The sequence below is a fragment of the Pan troglodytes genome, chromosome 5 (assembly GCF_028858775.2).
Source record: "Pan troglodytes isolate AG18354 chromosome 5, NHGRI_mPanTro3-v2.0_pri, whole genome shotgun sequence".
Lineage (NCBI taxonomy): Eukaryota > Metazoa > Chordata > Mammalia > Primates > Hominidae > Pan > Pan troglodytes.
In genome coordinates, this window is record NC_072403.2 from 49,492,735 (window position 1) to 49,510,477 (window position 17,743).

Sequence of the window (17,743 nt, forward strand, 5' to 3'; positions counted from 1 at the left end):
GAGACCCCATCTCTATAAAAAATAAATAAATAGGCCGGGTGCGGTGGCTCACGCCTGTAATCCCAGCACTTTGGGAGGCGAGGCAGGTGGATCACCTGAAGTCAGGAGTTCGAGACCAGCCTGGCCAACGTGGTGAAACCCTGTCTCTACTAAAAATACAAAAATTAGCTGAGCGTGGTGGCGGGTGCCTGTAATCCTAGCTACTCGGGAGGCTGAGGCAGGAGAATCACTTGAACCCAAGAGGCGGAGGTTGCAGTGAGCCAAAATGGCGCCCTTGCACTCCAGCCTGGGTGACAAGAGCAAGACTCCGTCTTAAAAATATATAAAAAAAATATAAATAAACCAAGTTTTAGCTAAATGTTTAACTTCCCGCTAGACTTTTTTATTTAAGTCTGTTATTAAGTAACAAATAGGAATTTTACTTCTTTTCTTTCCTCTAATAGCATATCAAGGTGTTCAGGGCTGCTGAATTTCAGCTCTCAAAGTAGGCATTAGAGAAGAAGCCAAGTCAAATGAACAGGTTGTGCCTACCAGTTGTGTGGCCTTTGACAAGGACTTATAATATTGTAGAAAGGACAAGGTAAAAAGCAATAGTAAAAGTGCTGTCATAAGACTGCATAATTGATAAATGAATTGTGCAGTAGAACAAACTTCACAAAAGAAGGGAGTATTTGGAGATGGATTTATAAAAAGGCATGGGATTTTGTTTTGAGATTTGGCAAAATTTGGAGAGTCAGACAAAAACAGCAAAGCAGTACTGATTTGGAGAACTTTTTAGCACAAAGAAGGGAAAGTATGAGATATTTTCAGTGAACTGGGACCTAAAGTAGTTTAGCTGCACCATATTGAGGAAGATAATGGAAATAGACTGAAAAGATGGTTTAAAGACAGATTACAGGGAGCCTCAAAGGCTGGGCTAAAGAATTTTGACTTTTTTTTTTGAGACAAGTCTTGCTCTGTTGCCCAGGCTGGAGTGCAGTGGCGCGATCTTGGCTCACTGTAGCCTCCACCTCCTGGGTTCAAGCGATTCTCCTGCCTCAGCCTCCCCAGTAGCTGGGACCACAGCTGCATGCCACCACGCCCGACTAATTTTTGTATTTTTAGGAGAGATGAGGTTTTACTATTTTGGCCAGGCTAGTCTCAAACTCCTGGCCTCCAATGATCCGCCTGCCTTGGCCTCCTAAAGTGCTGGGATTACAGGCATGAGCCACTGTGCCCAGCTGACTGTTTATATTTAGGTTATGTATTCCTTTTTTTTTTTTTGAAACAGAGTCTTGCTCTGTCTCCCAGGCTGGAGTGCAGTGGCACAATTAAGAGCTCACTGCAGCCTTAACCTCCTGGGCTCCAGCAATCCTCCTGCCTCAGCCTCCCAAGTAGCTGGGAGCACAGGCACATGCCACCATGCCCAGTTAATTTGCTGGAGTACAGTGGCACAATCTCGGCTCACTGTAACCTCTGCCTCCTGGGCTCAAGTGATCCTCCCACCTCAGCCTCCCAAGTAGCTGGGACTACAGCTACATACTACCACACCTGACTAATTTTTTTGTATTTTTTTTGTTGAGACAGGGTTTCGCCATGTTATTCAGACTGTTCTCAAACTCCTGGGCTCAGGTGATCCACTCGCTTCGGCCTCCCAAGTGCTGGGGCTACAGGAGTGAGCCACTGCACCTGGCCTTAATTTTTTTTTGTAGAGTTAGGGTCTTACTTTGTTGTCCAGGCTGGTCTCAAACTCCTGGACTCAAGCAATCTTCCCGCCTTGGCCTCCCAAAGTGGGATCATAGGTGTGAGCCATTGTGCCTGGCCAGATTATATATTCTTAAGTAAAGTTTTAGCCACGGAAGGGATTTATTTTGTGTTTGGGATTTTAATCCCCAAACAGGACAGCAGGTGTTGTACAATTGAATGTTTTATATACAGTTTACTTGATAGTTAATCAAGGACTTTAACCTTTTGGTTATGTTATTTTTAATCTTCTTCTCAAATTCTAACTCCCAGAGTAACTGAATTCCCAGAATATATGCTCTCATTTGTCCTGAACCTTTTGGAGAGCTACTTACAAAGTAGAATATCTTATGTTTGCTGCTAATTAGATAGTTATGATGTGACCTATCAATTCTTTGTCTCCTTTGTTATCAGCCGTAGTCTTGGAGGAAAGCTAGGGGCCTCTGTCATTGAGATCCTAGGGATAGAATACATGGGTGAACTGACCCAGTTCACTGAATCACAGCTCCAGAGTCATTTTGGGGAGAAGAATGGGTAAGTGATTCATTTTTTTTTTAATCATAACCTTTATGGAGATGCTATATTCAAATATAGACAAAACCATCTAGTAAAATCCAGACCTATCTTTAGGTTAACATTTGTTTCTTGAGATTATTTCACTGGTTCTTCTTGCTTCAATATCTTGGGTCACTATGGCCCATCAGTCTAGAGTAGTTTTTTCCATGTACCTAGGTGGTTGATAGATAAGATTTGTTACTTTGATGCCTGAGTATATACTAATTACATCATTCATGCATGCTGAGATGCTATATTCTCTTAAAATCCTTGTGTTTAATGCCCTAGCAAGCACACACACATTTTGGGATATGAATCAGTGGCTTGCTTGGCATTTTTCCAAAAATACAAATGATGACTTGGCTTTAGAAAACAGAACCAGTGTTCTCATTGTCCATATATTGCACTGGAATTCACTGAGAAGGGCAGGGGTTTTGTCAGAGGTCCGGTACACTAAATTTTGGACAAGGTTTTCCTTTTTCATGAAAAAGATAAAAGGGCAATATAATATAGTTATTTGGTTTTGTTTTAACAAGAATAATCATTTAATTTCACCTTAACGTTTTTTGCTGGTCTTATTAGGTCTTGGCTATATGCCATGTGCCGAGGGATTGAACATGATCCAGTTAAACCCAGGCAACTACCCAAAACCATTGGCTGTAGTAAGAACTTCCCAGGAAAAACAGCTCTTGCTACTCGGGAACAGGTAAGCTGGCATTCTTGACAGAACACTACCTCTTTTAAAGGGGTCAGTGGGTAGGTTTTGGTAGCTGTGGAAAGTTTAATAGGTTAGAGGAGACCTTTATAAAGTATGAAGAAAACAGATGTTCTGTCCTTGGGTTGAAAATTGACTAGTTTATGATTATTACTTTTTTCTCTTTTGTCTATCGAAATAAAATGGAATTTCTCATTTGTTTAGTAGATGGAGACTTGGAAAGCCTAGGATATTATGCTTCAAGTTTGGGTCTTGTCTTTTTCTCAGAGCTGGAACATGCTTGAAAGTCACCTGATGGCAAACAAGCATGAAAAGAAAATGAAAGGCTTGAGCTAGGGCAGGACAGAAGGACTGGGAACATTTCTATGATCTGGTGATCCTTTGATTATGGGGAGTCTTTGGTGCACAATTCTGTTTGGGAGAAAAAAAAGAACAAATAACACCATCTAGTTCTTAATAGACTTCGAGTGTTTAAATGAAAGATTAAAGTCTCAATACTTTTTTAGGTACAATGGTGGCTGTTGCAATTAGCCCAGGAACTAGAGGAGAGACTGACTAAAGACCGAAATGATGTAAGATTTTCTTTCTTTATTCCTGGGGTGGGCTTTGCAATTTACATATCAGCTGCTCTTTACCTTATGGAGCAGGAACAAAGACAGAAAAAAGTATTAGCGTAGGAAATATCCGTTTTCTTTCTTTCTTTCTTTTTTTTTTTTTTGAGACATGGTCTCACTCTGTCTCCCAGGCTGAGTACACTGGCACAATCATGGCTCACTGCAACCTCTACCTCCTAGGCTCAAGCTCTCCTCCCAACTCAGCCTCCTGAGTAGCTGGGACTACAGGTGCATGCCACTACAACTGGCTAAATTTTTTTATTTTTTGTAGAGACAGGGTCTTGCTAGGTTGCTCAGGCTGGTCTTGAACTCCAGCCAAGGAAATTTTAAGAAATCTTTTTAAATTTTTTAATTTTCTAATTTTTTTTTGAGACATAGAGTTTTCCCTCTTGTTGCCCAGGCTGGAGTGCAGTGGCATGATCTTGGCTCACTGCAACCTCCGCCTCTGGGTTCAAGTGATTCTCCTGCCTCACCTTCCCAAGTAGCTAGGATTACAGGCACACACCACCACACCCGGCTAATTTTTTGTTTTGTATTTTCAGTAGAGACGGGGTTCTACCATATTGGCCAGGCTGGTCTTGAATGCCTCACCTCAGGTGATCCGCCCACCTCAGCCTCCCAAAGTGTTGGGATTACAGACATAAGCCACCACGCCCAGCCAGTAGTGGCAGTTTTAAGCACATTTTATTGTGTATATTTGATGTTTACAACATGATGCTACGGGATACATATAGTGAAATGGTTACTATAGTGTAGCAAATTAACGTATCTATCATTTCACATACTTTTTTGTAAAAAAAAAAAGTAGTTAAAATCTACTTAAAATCTCTAATAGAATTTTATTAACTATAGTCCTCACTTGTACATTAGCTCAATAGACTTGTTCACCCTACGTGTCTGCTACTTTATATCCTTTTACTTACATCTCCCCATTTCCTCCTCCCCTCCCCCATCCCAGGTAACCACTGTTTTATTCTCTATCTCTGTATATTTGACTTAAAAAAAAAAATTCTGAGCATTGTACATTTTTCTTTCTAATGTTAAAGACATCTGACGATTAGTTTCTCTCCTTTTTTTTTTTGAGACTGAGTTTCGCTCTATCGCCCAGGCTGGAGTGCAGTGGAGCAATCTTGGCTCACTGCAACCTCCGCCTCCCAAATTCAAGCGATTCTCCTGTCTCAGCCTCCCGAGTAACCGGGATTACAGGTACCCGCTACCATACCCAGCTAATTTTTTTATTTTTAGTAGAGACGGGGTTTCACCATGTTGGCTGGGCTGATCTCGAACTCCTGACCTCAGGCGATCTGCCCATCTTGGCCTCCCAAAGTGCTGGGATTACAGGCATGAGCCACCGCACCCGGCAGTTTCTCTCTCCTTTTTAAATAGCTTTATTGACATATACTTTACATACCACAAAATTCACCCATTTAAAATAATTCAGTGGTTTTAGTATATTGCAGAGTTCTACAACTATTCTACAATTTTAGAGCATTTTTATCACCCCCCAAAAGAAATCCTGTGCCCATTACCAGTCACTCCCCATTTCTCTCCCAGCTACCCCCCAGCCCTAGGCAACCACTACACTGCTTAACTGTTCTGGACATTTCATATAAATGTGGTCTTTTGTGAAAATATGTGGTCTTTTGTGACTGGCTTGAAGTCTTTCACTTAATATGTTTTCAGGTTCAGCCGTATTGTAGCATGTATCAGTACTTAGTCATTTTTTGTTTGTTTTGTTTTTGTTTTTTGAGACGGAGTCTCGCTCTGTCACCAGGCCAGAGTGCAGTAGTGCAGTCTCGGCTCACTGCAACATCCGCCTCTCGAGTTCAAGTGATGCTGCTGCCTTAGCCTCCCGAGTAGCTGGGATTATAGGCACGTGCCACCACGCCCAGCTAATTTTTGTATTTTTAGTAGAGATAGGGTTTCACCATGTTGGCCAGGGTGGTCTCAATCTCATGACCTTGTGATCCTCCTGCCTCAGCATCCAAAAGTGCTGGGATTACAGGCGTGAGCCACCGCGCCCGGCCAGGACTGACACCTTTTTATGGCTGAATAATATTCTATTGTATTAATATATACCATATGTTGCTTATCTACTTATTAGTGAATGGACATTTGAGTATATTTCCACTTTTGGCTATTATGAATAATGTTGATATGAACATTCATCTACAAGTTTTTGTGTAGACACCTGTTTTCTTTTCAGCATATACCTTGGAGTATAATTTCTGGGTCATATGGTAACTCTATGTTTAGCATTTTGAGGAATCCCCAGACTGTTTTCCACAGTGGCTACACCATTTCACATCCTTACCATCAATGTAAGAGGGTTCCAATTTTTCCACATCCTTGTTACTGACTTTTTAAATTTTAGCCATTCTAGTGGGTGTGAAATGGTATCTCATTATGGTTTGGCTTACATTCTCTGATAATCTTTTCATGTGCTTGTTGGACATTTGTATATCTTTGGGGAAATGTTTGTTGAAATCCTCTTCCTGGGCCGGGCGTGGTGGCTCAAATTTTTGGAGGCCGAGGTGGGCGGATCACCTGAGGTCAGGAGTTCGAGGGTAGCCTGGCCAACATGGCGAAACCCTGTCTCTACTAAAAATACAAAAATTAGCTGGGCCTGGTGGCGGGCACCTGTAATCCCAGCTACGCAGGAGGCTGAGGCAAGAGAATCGCTTGAACCTGGAGGTGGAGGTTGCAGTGAGCCGAGATTGCGCCATTGCACTCCAGCATGGGCAACAAGAGCAAAGCTCCACCTCAAAAATAAAAAGAAAAAACAAAAATCCTCTTCCCTTTTTAAAATTGGGTTGTCTCTTTATTATTGAGTTTTAACATGTCCCTTGTCAGATACGTGATTTGCAAATATTTTCTCCCATTCTGTGGGTTTTCTTCTCACTTTCCTAATGGTATTGTTTGATGCATCCTCTTCTTTTGAAATGTCTTGGAGTTCTACAAGTCAACTGTACATGTCAAGAATAGTCCAAAACTGCTCGTTGCTCCTTTTTAGCTGGAATAGGTGGTAAATGTTTGTTCCTTTGGTAGGCATCATAAAGAGGGATTTGATCCAGTTGCGTTATCGCCCTTTTCCGCTTTTGCCCACTAGGTGGCACTTGTTTCTCATCTCTCTGTATGTCCCTGGGGCCTTTCTTTCCACTTTTTTTTCCTAAGAGACAGGGTCTTGGCTGTCATCCGTGCTGGAGCACAGTAACACAACCTTAGCTCACTGCAGCCTTGTAGCCTCAACCTCCTGGGCTCAAGTAATCCTCCTGCCTTAGCCTCCCACAGTGCTGGGAGTACAGGCATGAGCCACTGTGCCTAGCCTTTTCTTCCCACTTTGTATCCAGTGGGGATCCCTGAAAATCTATCCTTTAAGCGTCAAAGGACTTTATGCCAAAAATAATTCAGGACATAGCAGATCCTATCACTTCACTGTTTAAAACATTCCAGTGGTTTCCCTTCACACTTAAGGCATATTAAGGAATTTTTTAAAAGTAATTCTATAAAGCCAAATATAATCTAATTTCTTGCTACTTCTCTGACCCCATCTCTTATCTTCCCCTCACTTATTCTAGTCTCCACTTCACTGGCCTCCTTCCCTTTATCTAACACACTAAGTAAGCTCTTACTTTAGCACTTCCCGTTTCTTTGCCCTGGAGACTCTTTGTTCATATATTCTTAATATTTGCTTCCTTGATTTATTCAAATCTCTGTGCATGTATTACATTCTCCAGGAGGTCCTCCCTAGTTACCCTATCACAGCAGCAGCCTCCATCACTCTCTGCCTTATTCTGCTTTTCTTCATAGCACTCATCTCTGTGGTCATTTCTGTTACATGTCTATTTTTTATTATCTATAGTTCCTACTACAACATAGGATCCATGAGGACCTGGACTTTATTTTGTTCTCTCCTGCATCTCTAGGCACTGTCTAGGCATGCAGTTATAGTTGAATAATTTTGGTCAACAAGGACTCCTTTATAATTGCTAATTTGTATTCCCTCAAGATATATAAATCCGTACAAATGTATTTTTTATCCAAAAAGTAGTTCCTGCTCTTAGCTTGTTTGCCTTAGGGCTACTTCTTCTCACTAGCATCTTTTGATAGGGGTCCCTTATGTAGAATTTTCACCTTCTTATATTTCTGCCTCTTGACCATTGTGTCTCAGTTTGCTGAGATTACAGCATTCAGATGCTTCAGACTTCACTGAAAAGTGAGTCATGATCTTGCTCTCTCAAGGCAGGCTCACTACATGGTATCTTCTCTAGATAAGCTGTAAAAAGGTGTTGGTAGAAACTTCTGGAATTGGTGGCGAATGTTTGTTTACCATAAGAGCCCCAGGGCAGAAAAAAAGATATGACTCGAAGCCTAGTTCCACTTTGCTTTCAGACAATTACTTACCTGAAACCTTCCTTCAGTCACAAAATAGTATCTAGTATTGTAGATATTTGTTATAATTTCCTGCTTAGACACCATGAAAAACATTTAGGGGAGTCCCATTTTCATTTGTGCTGTCCCGTTCCCATCATCTGTCAAAACATCCTAGGATACTCCGATGTTCCATAATCCAAATTATGTCTTCTTCAGTTACTTTTTACACCCAGAAATAGCATTAACACTTTTTTGTGGAACCATGTAATCAGATTTCTATTCAGAAAATGCATTCTGTTGCATATAGATTCTTTTTTTTTTTTTTTTTTTTTTTTTTTTGAGACAGAGTCTTGCTCTGTTATCCAGGCTGGAGTGCAGTGGCACCATCTTGGCTCACTGCAACCTCTGCCTCCCAGGTTCAAGCAATTCTCCTGTCTCAGCCTCCCGAGTAGCTGGGATTACAGGTGCCTGCCACCACGACTGGCTAGTTTTTTGTATTTTTCAGTAGAGATGGGATTTCGCCATGTTTGCCAGGCTAGTCTCGAACTCCTGACTTCAGGTGATCCACCTGTCTCAGCCTCCCAAGGTGCTGGGATTACAGGCGTGAGCCACCATGCCTGGCCTCTTTCTATTTTTTATATTTTATCTTTACTCTTTGCAGAACTCAGTTTACCTTTATTCTTGACTTTTAAACTACTGTTTCCAAACCATTGTCACCCTGGTTCTTTTAATTTCCTCTCCTGCAGTTCAGTACCTAGAATTCAGATGCTCCTCAACTTTATTTCTGGTCTCCATCCTTTCCCACCCACAGAATGACAGGGTAGCCACCCAGCTGGTTGTGAGCATTCGTGTACAAGGAGACAAACGCCTCAGCAGCCTGCGCCGCTGCTGTGCCCTTACCCGCTATGATGCTCACAAGATGAGCCATGATGCATTTACTGTCATCAAGAACTGTAATACTTCTGGAATCCAGACAGAATGGTGAGTTCTTTTCTAGCTCATCTTCTCAGAATAGATGATGATTCTTAGCTCTGTCTTAGCTCTACAAGACATAATTTTTATCATAAAGTTCCTCATTGTGTCTAATCACTCAAATTTTCACATGAGCTGAATTTCAGAAGATGAAATATGCTTTTATGTACAGATTAGTCCTTCAATGAGGTAAAGGGTAAATGTCATTTTAAAGTTATTATTAAAGTATCGGCCAGGCGCAGTGGCTCACGCCTGTAATCCCAGCACTTTGGGAGGCCGAGGTGGGTGAATCACCTGAGGTCTGTCTCAGTTCTACAAGTAGTAGGAATCTCTGTCTTAGCTCTACAAGTAGTAGGAATCTGAGCTCTTCCATCTGGGATAGACTCTGACTCAGACTACCAGTACCTGTTACTCTGGGAGAAAATACAGTACCAACCTCAGAAACAAGACAGCTCAGCACAGATCCTTTGCCGACAGCTGATACATTCCAGTTCCCAGGAGGTTAGACCCTTACTCTGTATTGGCTTGGTCAGGGAAATGACCAGTTGCACTTGGAGAACAGAGCTCAAATTTCAAGGATACATTTGGGAACTTCAAACTACTTGATTGTTCTATCTTAAAAGCATATTTCTTGATTATAAAGGTGACCTGTGTTCACTGATATTCTCTATCTGACATCCCAACTCAGTTACAAGCTCCACTGTTATTATACCAAATGTCATATTCATTAGTAAACTTCACTTCTGTTGGTCATGAAATATAAGCCTCTTTTTGGAGCATCTTCATTTTCTGTCCAGATATTAATGATTTTTAGGATTGGAATCCTTTAATTGCATATTTAATAAAGCCCTTACTTTTTTTAAAGTATTCCAAATTCACAATAGAAATATAATTATGAGAGAGAGGTAAGTCAGTTGCTCACTTACAGATGTATATTGAATATTATACAAAATAAAATCAAAGTTTAGTTAATCGCTTATTACTTATCTAAATATATTGGCAGTATAATTATGTGTACAGACCTATAATATGGTGGAGTCTCTTAGTCTTTGTTCATAGGGCCGGGCGCGGTGGCTCACGGCTGTAATCCCAGCACTTTTGGAGGCCGAGGCAGGCAGATCACCTGAGGTCAGGAGTTCAAGAGCACCCCAGCCAACATGGTGAAACCCTGTCTCTACTAAAAATACAAAAATTAGCCAGGCATGGTGGTGGGTGCCTATAATCCCAGCTACTTGGGAGGCTGAGGCAGGAGAATTGCTTGAACCTGGGAGGTGGAGGTTGCGGTGAGCCGAGATTGCGCCATTGCACTCCAGCCTGGGCAACAAGAGCGAAATTCCGTCTCCAACAACAACCACAAATAAATAAATAAATAAAGTCTTTGTTCTGAGAATAATTTACTTAATACTTCCTGATATATTTATTTTCAAATATTGAAGTTTTACAAAACCAAATAACAACCGTGGTACTAATGTACACATGAAACCTTATTTGAAAAGTTATAAATTGACAAACTATAACAAATACTACTCACCAACGGTGTGAAACTCCGTGATGCACAGGGAAGCATCAAAATTATCTGATTATAAGACTGTCCCAAAGCATGAAACCTGAGGATATTGGGATACTTTTTTTTTTTTTTTTTTTTTTGAGATGGAATCTCGCTCTTGTCGTCTAGGCTGGAGTGCAGTGACGCAATCTCGGCTCACTGCAACCTCTGCCTCCCGGGTTCAAGCGATTCTCCTGCCTCAGCCTCCTGAGTAGCTGGGATTACAGGTGCCCGCCACCACGCCCGGCTAAGTTTTGTACTTTTAGTAGAGACAGGGTTTCTCCATGTTGGCCAGGCTGGTCTCAAATTCCTGACCTCAGGTGTTTCACCCACCTTGGCCTCCCAGAGTGCTGGGATTACAGGCGTGAGCCACTGCACCCGGCCGATAGTGTAATAATAACTTTAAAATGACATTTACCCTTTACCTCATTGAAGGACTAATCTGTACATAAAAGCATATTTCATCTTCTGAAATTCAGCTCATGTGAAAATTTGAGTGATTAGACACAATGAGAAACTTCATGACAAAAATTTCTGATTTTTTTTTTTTTTTTTTTGAGAGGGAGTCTGGCTCTGTCACCCAGGCTGGAGTGCAGTGGCGCAATCTCCGCTCACTGCAACCTCTGCCTCCCGGGTTCAAGCAATTCTTCTGCCTCAGCCTCCCAAGTAGCTGGGTTACAGGCGTGTGTCACCACACCCAGCTAATTTTTGTATTTTAGTAGAGATGGGGTTTCACCATGTTGGTCAGGCTGGTCTCATACTCCTGACCTCATGACCCACCCGCCTTAGCCTCCCAAAGTGCTGGGATTACAGGTGTGAGCCACCGCTCCCGGCTATCACAAGAATTTCTTAAAATGTTTCTGAAATTGGGACTAGTAACGAAAAGCAGTTGTGGAATTTCATTCTCTAGAAATTCCAGAGTGGTAAGTCAGTCAGGGTTAGGTAATGCCCTGTTTAAAAACGGGATAATGGCTAAGAGGATTTTTTCAAGTCTTTCTAGTCTAAATATTCTAAAGCTTTTTGTTGTCCTGAATAAAATTTCTTGCCCCAACCCTGAATTACAGCAGCTTTCCAGCGGTACCTTATAAAAAACAATAATCTCTAGCTGTCGGGAGGTGAGTGGTTACTAAATTAGTGGTTCTCAAGACATAACATCAGCATCACCTAGGAAATTAAATTCTCTGTCATCCCAGGTCTGTTAATCTCTGATACACATTAACGTTTGAGAACCACTGCAGTAAAGAATAATTTCTGTGGCAGAACCAGAATGCTAGTCATCTATGGATTAAATCTGTCCTATGGTGAAATAAAACAGATACAATTCATGGAATTAGCAATAGGTCACTATTTTAATCTTCTAAATTGCTAATCATCTTATTTCTTTACTTTCTGTATAGGTCTCCTCCTCTCACAATGCTTTTCCTCTGTGCTACAAAATTTTCTGCCTCTGCCCCTTCATCTTCTACAGACATCACCAGCTTCTTGAGCAGTGACCCAAGTTCTCTGCCAAAGGTGCCAGTTACCAGCTCAGAAGCTAAGACCCAGGGAAGTGGCCCAGCAGTGACAGCCACTAAGAAAGCAACCACGTCTCTGGAATCATTCTTCCAAAAAGCTGCAGAAAGGCAGAAAGTTAAAGAAGCTTCGCTTTCATCTCTTACTGCTCCCACTCAGGCTCCCATGAGCAATTCACCATCCAAGCCCTCATTACCTTTTCAAACCAGTCAAAGTACAGGAACTGAGCCCTTCTTTAAGCAGAAAAGTCTGCTTCTAAAGCAGAAACAGCTTAATAATTCTTCAGTTTCTTCCCCCCAACAAAACCCATGGTCCAACTGTAAAGCATTACCAAACTCTTTACCAACAGAGTATCCAGGGTGTGTCCCTGTTTGTGAAGGGGTGTCGAAGCTAGAAGAATCCTCTAAAGCAACTCCTGCAGAGATGGATTTGGCCCACAACAGCCAAAGCATGCACGCCTCTTCAGCTTCCAAATCTGCGCTGGAGGTGACTCAGAAAGCAACCCCAACTCCAAGTCTTCTAGCTGCTGAGGACCAAGTGCCCTGTGAGAAGTGTGGCTCCCTGGTACCGGTATGGGATATGCCAGAACACATGGACTATCATTTTGCATTGGAGTTGCAGAAATCCTTTTTGCAGCCCCACTCTTCAAACCCCCAGGTTGTTTCTGCCGTATCTCATCAAGGCAAAAGAAATCCCAAGAGCCCTTTGGCCTGCACTAATAAACGCCCCAGGCCTGAGGGCATGCAAACATTGGAATCATTTTTTAAGCCATTAACACATTAGTGCTGCCCTCAGGCTTGCCTGTAGGATTTAATATTTTTTATCTTTACAGATCTTTAATATTTTATCTTTACAGATTTCCCTGAGAAAGGGAATTATGAAATTTTTAATACAAAAAATAATCCATTTAGGTGCTGAGTTACGGTCCCATCTCTTCACAGGCATGGATTCTAATCCCACTGCTGACAGAGATGTAAAAATTCATCCTACCAGAGTTTTTAATCTTTAGCATTTAGGGAGGCAGTGTCATAAAGTAAAAAGTGTGTGGGCCTTGGAGTCTAAGAGACGTGGTTGCAAACTTAGCTCTGCTTATTGCAATGAGGGCCTTGAACAAGTCATTTTCTTCACATTCTCATCTGTAAAATGGAGATAATACCTTACAGATTATTGCAGATTAATAACAATGTATTCAAATTATGTAACTCGGCTGGGTACAATGGCTCATGCCTGTAATCCTAACACTTTGGGAGGCCGAGGCAGACAGATCACCTGAGGTCAGGAGTTTGAGACCAGCCTGGCCAACATGGCAAAACCATCTGTACTAAAAATAGAAAAATTAGCCAGGCACGTTCCGGGCACCTGTGATCCCAGCTACTTAGAGGCTGAGGCAGAAGAATTGCTTTAACCTTGGAGGCGGAGGTTGCATTGAGCTGAGATCATGCTAGTGCGCTCCAGCCTGGGCAACAGAGCGAGACTTCATCTCAAAAAATAAAAAATAGGGGCCAGGCACAGTGGCTCATACCTGTAATGCCAGCACTTTGGGAGGCCAAGGTGGGCGGATCACGAGGTCAGGAGTTTCAGACCAATATGGTGAAACTCCATCTCTACTAAAATTACAAAAAAAATTATCCGGGCATGGTGGTGCATGCCTGTAATCCCAGCTACTCAGGAGGCTAAGGCAGGAGAATCACTTGAACCCAGGAGGCAGAGGTTGGAGTGAGCTGAGATCGTGCCACCGCACTCCAGCCTGGGCAACAGAGCGAGACTCCATCTCAAACAAAAACAAGAACAAAAACAAACATAAAGTTGGCACAGAAAAGGGACCAAGTTTAAAAAAGGGTTTTAAATGTAATGAGACTTGCATAGTTAAAAAAAAAAAAGGGGGGGATTTTTTTTCTTTTTTTTCTTTTTTTTTTTTTTTGAGACGGAGTCTCCCTCTGTCGTCAGGCTAGAATGCAGTGGTGCGTTCTCAGCTCACCGCAACCTCCGTCTCCTGGGTTCAAGCAATTCTCCTGCCTCAGCCTCCCAAGTAGCTGGGACTACAGGCACATGCTACCACACTCAGCTAATTTTTGTATTTTTAATAGAGATGAGGTTTCACCATGTTGGCCAGGATGGTCTCGATTGCTTGACCTCATGATCCGCCTGCCTCGACCTCCCAAAGTTGCTGGGATTACAGACGTTAGCCACCGATCCTGGCCCCCCCAAAAAAAGGATTTTAAGAAAAACTTCTCTTGGCCGGGCGCAGTGGCTCACGCCTGCAATCCCAGCACTTTGGGAGGCCGAGGCGGGCGGATCACAAGGTCAGGAGATCGAGACCACGGTGAAACCCCGTCTCTACTAAAAAATACAAAAAAAATTAGCCAGGTGCGGTGGCAGGCGCCTGTAGTCCCAGCTACTCGGGAGGCTGAGGCAGGAGAATGGTGTGAACCCGGGAGGCGGAGCTTGCAGTGAGCCGAGAGCGCGCCACTGCACTCCAGCCTGGGTGACACAGCGGGACTCCGTCTCAAAAAAAAAAAAAAAGAAAAACTTCTCTTTAGGCTGGGTGCGGTTCCTCATGCCTATAATCCCAGCATTTAGGGAGGCTGAGGTGAGTGGATTGCAGGAGCTCAGGAGTTCGAGACCAGCCTGGGCAAGGTGGCGAAACCCCGTCTCTACTAAAAAAAAATTAGCTGGGCTTGGTGGCAGGCGCCTGTAATCCCAGGTACTTGGGAGACTGAGGCAGGAGAATTGCTTGAACCTAGAAGGTGGAGGTTGCAGTGAGTTGAGATCACACCAATGCACTCCAGCCAGGGTGAGAGTGAGAGACTGTCTCAAAAAAAAAAAAAAAAAAAAAAACAAAAGAAAAACTTCTCTCTAGCTCTGTGACGGGCAGTTCAGATAATACCTTCACCAGATTTACCTGTTTTCAGCTGAATAATGTGAGATGAAGCCTTGAAACCCTAAAAGTGATATGGTAACTAGGGCAGGTCTTTCTGTACATAAAAGTGACTTAATAAACAGTGAATTTCATACAGGTAAACCCTATTATACCCTCAGTTCTAACCATTGGCCTATCTCTTGCGTTTTGTTCTAATGTAGAATTAGATTGCTACTTGACTAGTTCAGGAACTCTGTTTAGATCTGATAAGTCATAATCAAATCTTGCCAGGCATGGTGGTTTATGCCTGTTATCCCAGCACTTTGGGAGGCCAAGGCAGGTGGACCACGTGAAGTCAGGAGTTCAAGACAAGCATGGCCAACATGGCGAAACCCTGTATCTACTAAAAATACAAAAATTAGCCGGGCATGGTGGTGGGTGCATGTAATCCCAGCTAGTTGGGAGGCTGAGGCAGGAGAATCACTTGAACCTGGGAGGCAGAGGTTGCAGTGAGCCGAGATTTCCACTGCATTCCAGCCTGGGCGATAGAGTTAACTCTGTCTCAAAAAAACCCACTAGATCATCTCTAGAACATTGCTACTCCCAAGTATGATTTGAGGAACAGCAGCCTCAGTATCACCAGGGAACTTATTAGAAATAGTCTCAGCCTCACCACTATTCCCACTTAATTGTAATCTGATATTAACAAGATTTCCCAATGTGGGTCAGGTGTGGTGGCTCATGCCTGTAATCCCACACTTTGGGAGGCCAAGGTGGGCGGATCACTTGAGGCCGGGAGTTTGAGACCAGGCTGGCCAACATGGGGAAAACCCATCTCTACAAAAAATAACAAAAATTAGCTGTGTGTGGTGACGCATGCGTGTAATCCCAGCTACTTAGGAGGCTGAGGCAGGAGAATCACTTGAACCTGGGAGGCAGAGGTTGTAGTGAGCCGAGATTGTGCCACTGCACTCCAGTCTGGGCAACAGAGTGACACTGTTTAAAAAAAAAAAAAATTCCCAATGTGGGCCGGGTGCAGTGGCTCATGCCTGTAATCCCAGCACTTTGGGAGGCTGAGGCAGGTGTATCACGAGGTCAAGAGATCAAGACCATCCTGGCCAACATGGTGAAACCCCGTCTCTACTGAAAATACAACTGGGCGTGGTAGTGCACACCTGTAGTCCCAGCTACTTGGGAGGCTGAGGCAGAAGAATCGCTTGACCTGGGAGGCGGAGCTTGCAGTGAGCCCAGATCGTGCCACTGCACTGCACCCTGGCGACACAGCAAGACTGTCTCAAAAAAAAAAAAAAATTCCCAATGTGTATCTTAAAGTTTGAGAAATGCTGATCTAAAAGATACTAATGACCAGGTGTGTAGAGGACATTTTCTTAAGCCCTTAAGTACAAATTTAAGAGGTAAGTGCTTCAGCCATTAGGGTTACTGGCTTGTTCATCTTTCCCACTGAGTGTAAATATTTAGCTTAGGGTTTAAAATTTGTTATGTAGCTTTTTGCACTTGTCCATGTTTATACTACTGTATTATTATTTTTTTTTTTTTGAGATGGAGTCTCGCTGTGTAGCCAGGCTGGAGTGCAGTGGTGCAATCTTGGCTCACTGCAACCTCCGTCTCTCGGGTTCAAGCAATTCTCCTGCCTCAGCTTCCCGAATAGCTGAGACTACAAGCGCGCACCACCACGCCCAGCTAATTTTTGTATTTTTAGTAGAGACAGGTTTTCACCATGTTGGCCAGGCTGGTCTCTATCTAGACCTCGTGATCCATCCGCCTCGGCCTCCCAAAGTGCTGGGATTATAGGCATGAGCCAACACGCCCAGCCTATAGTACTGTATTCTTATTCTCCATTCTTGTGTGTGAAAAGTCAGCTCTTTTGGCTTTTCTGTTATGGGGAAACTTGAATTACACAGGGAACCCAACTGAAGAAGATGAACTGAAGTAGGTGGCGCTGGGTGAAGTGGGCCCAGAGAATGGTGTACACATCCCTCCCATACATACACCCAAACTTCTATTTTTTTATGTGACGGAGTTTCTCTCGTCGCCCCGGCTGGAATGCAATGGCACGATCTCGGCTCACTGCAACTTCCGCCTCCCGGGTTCAAGCGATTCTCCTGCATCAGCCTCCTGAGTAGCTGGGATTATAGGCATGCACCATCACGCCTGGCTAATTTTTGTATTTTTAGTAGAGATGGGGTTTCGCCATGTTGGCCAGGCTGGTCTTGAACTCTTGATCTCAAGTGATCCACCCGCCCTGGCCTCCCAAAGTGCTGGGATTACAGGCCTGAGCCACCAGGCCAGCCCCAACGTCTACTTTTTATTTTATTTATAAATTGGGGGGGGGTTCTATATTTAGTTTGAAGAGGTGGGGAAGATTTGAAAACCACTAGATTTACCAGGAAATTTTTTTCTTCAAAAATATTTTCTGCTTTTATGATACTTGAATATCTAATAAAAGACAATATTTAGCCAGTCACGGTGGCTGATGCTTGTAATCCTAACACTTTGGGAGGCTGAGGTGGGTGGACTACTGGAGCCCTGGAGTTCAAAACCGGCCTAAGCCACATGGCAAAACAGTCTTTACAAAAAATACAAAGATGGTGGCTTATGCCTGTAGTCGTACCTACTCAGGAGGCTGAGGTTGGGAGGATCACCTGAATCTGGGAGTTTGGGGCTGCAATAAGCCATGATTGTGCCGCTGCACTCCAGCCTGGGTGACAGTCTGAGACCCTGTCTCAAAAAAAAAAAAGTGGCCTTTTCCCCCTAACTAGCTATGTAGCTTCTTAAAGGCAAGGATTCTTCATAGTGCTTTGCACATGATAGGTGCTGATACTCATTGGATGAATGTATATAGTGAAGAATTT

The 17,743-nt window shown here is 43.1% G+C and overlaps 1 protein-coding gene across 4 annotated transcripts in view; it reads left to right on the forward strand.

The window, feature by feature from the left end:
• POLH (DNA polymerase eta) overlaps positions 1-13,535 on the forward strand; it is a 37,250-nt gene extending 23,715 nt beyond the window's left edge. For all 4 annotated transcript variants that reach the window (XM_063812470.1, XM_518497.8, XM_063812469.1 and 1 more), the window contains 5 exons: positions 2,137-2,256; positions 2,860-2,983; positions 3,499-3,564; positions 8,792-8,961; positions 11,896-13,535. In XM_063812470.1, coding sequence (XP_063668540.1) covers positions 2,137-2,256; positions 2,860-2,983; positions 3,499-3,564; positions 8,792-8,961; positions 11,896-12,793 — 1,378 coding nt within the window. In that variant the 3' untranslated portion in view covers positions 12,794-13,535. The remainder of the gene's footprint in view (positions 1-2,136; positions 2,257-2,859; positions 2,984-3,498; positions 3,565-8,791; positions 8,962-11,895) is intronic.
• The last annotated feature ends 4,208 nt before the right edge of the window (positions 13,536-17,743 follow it).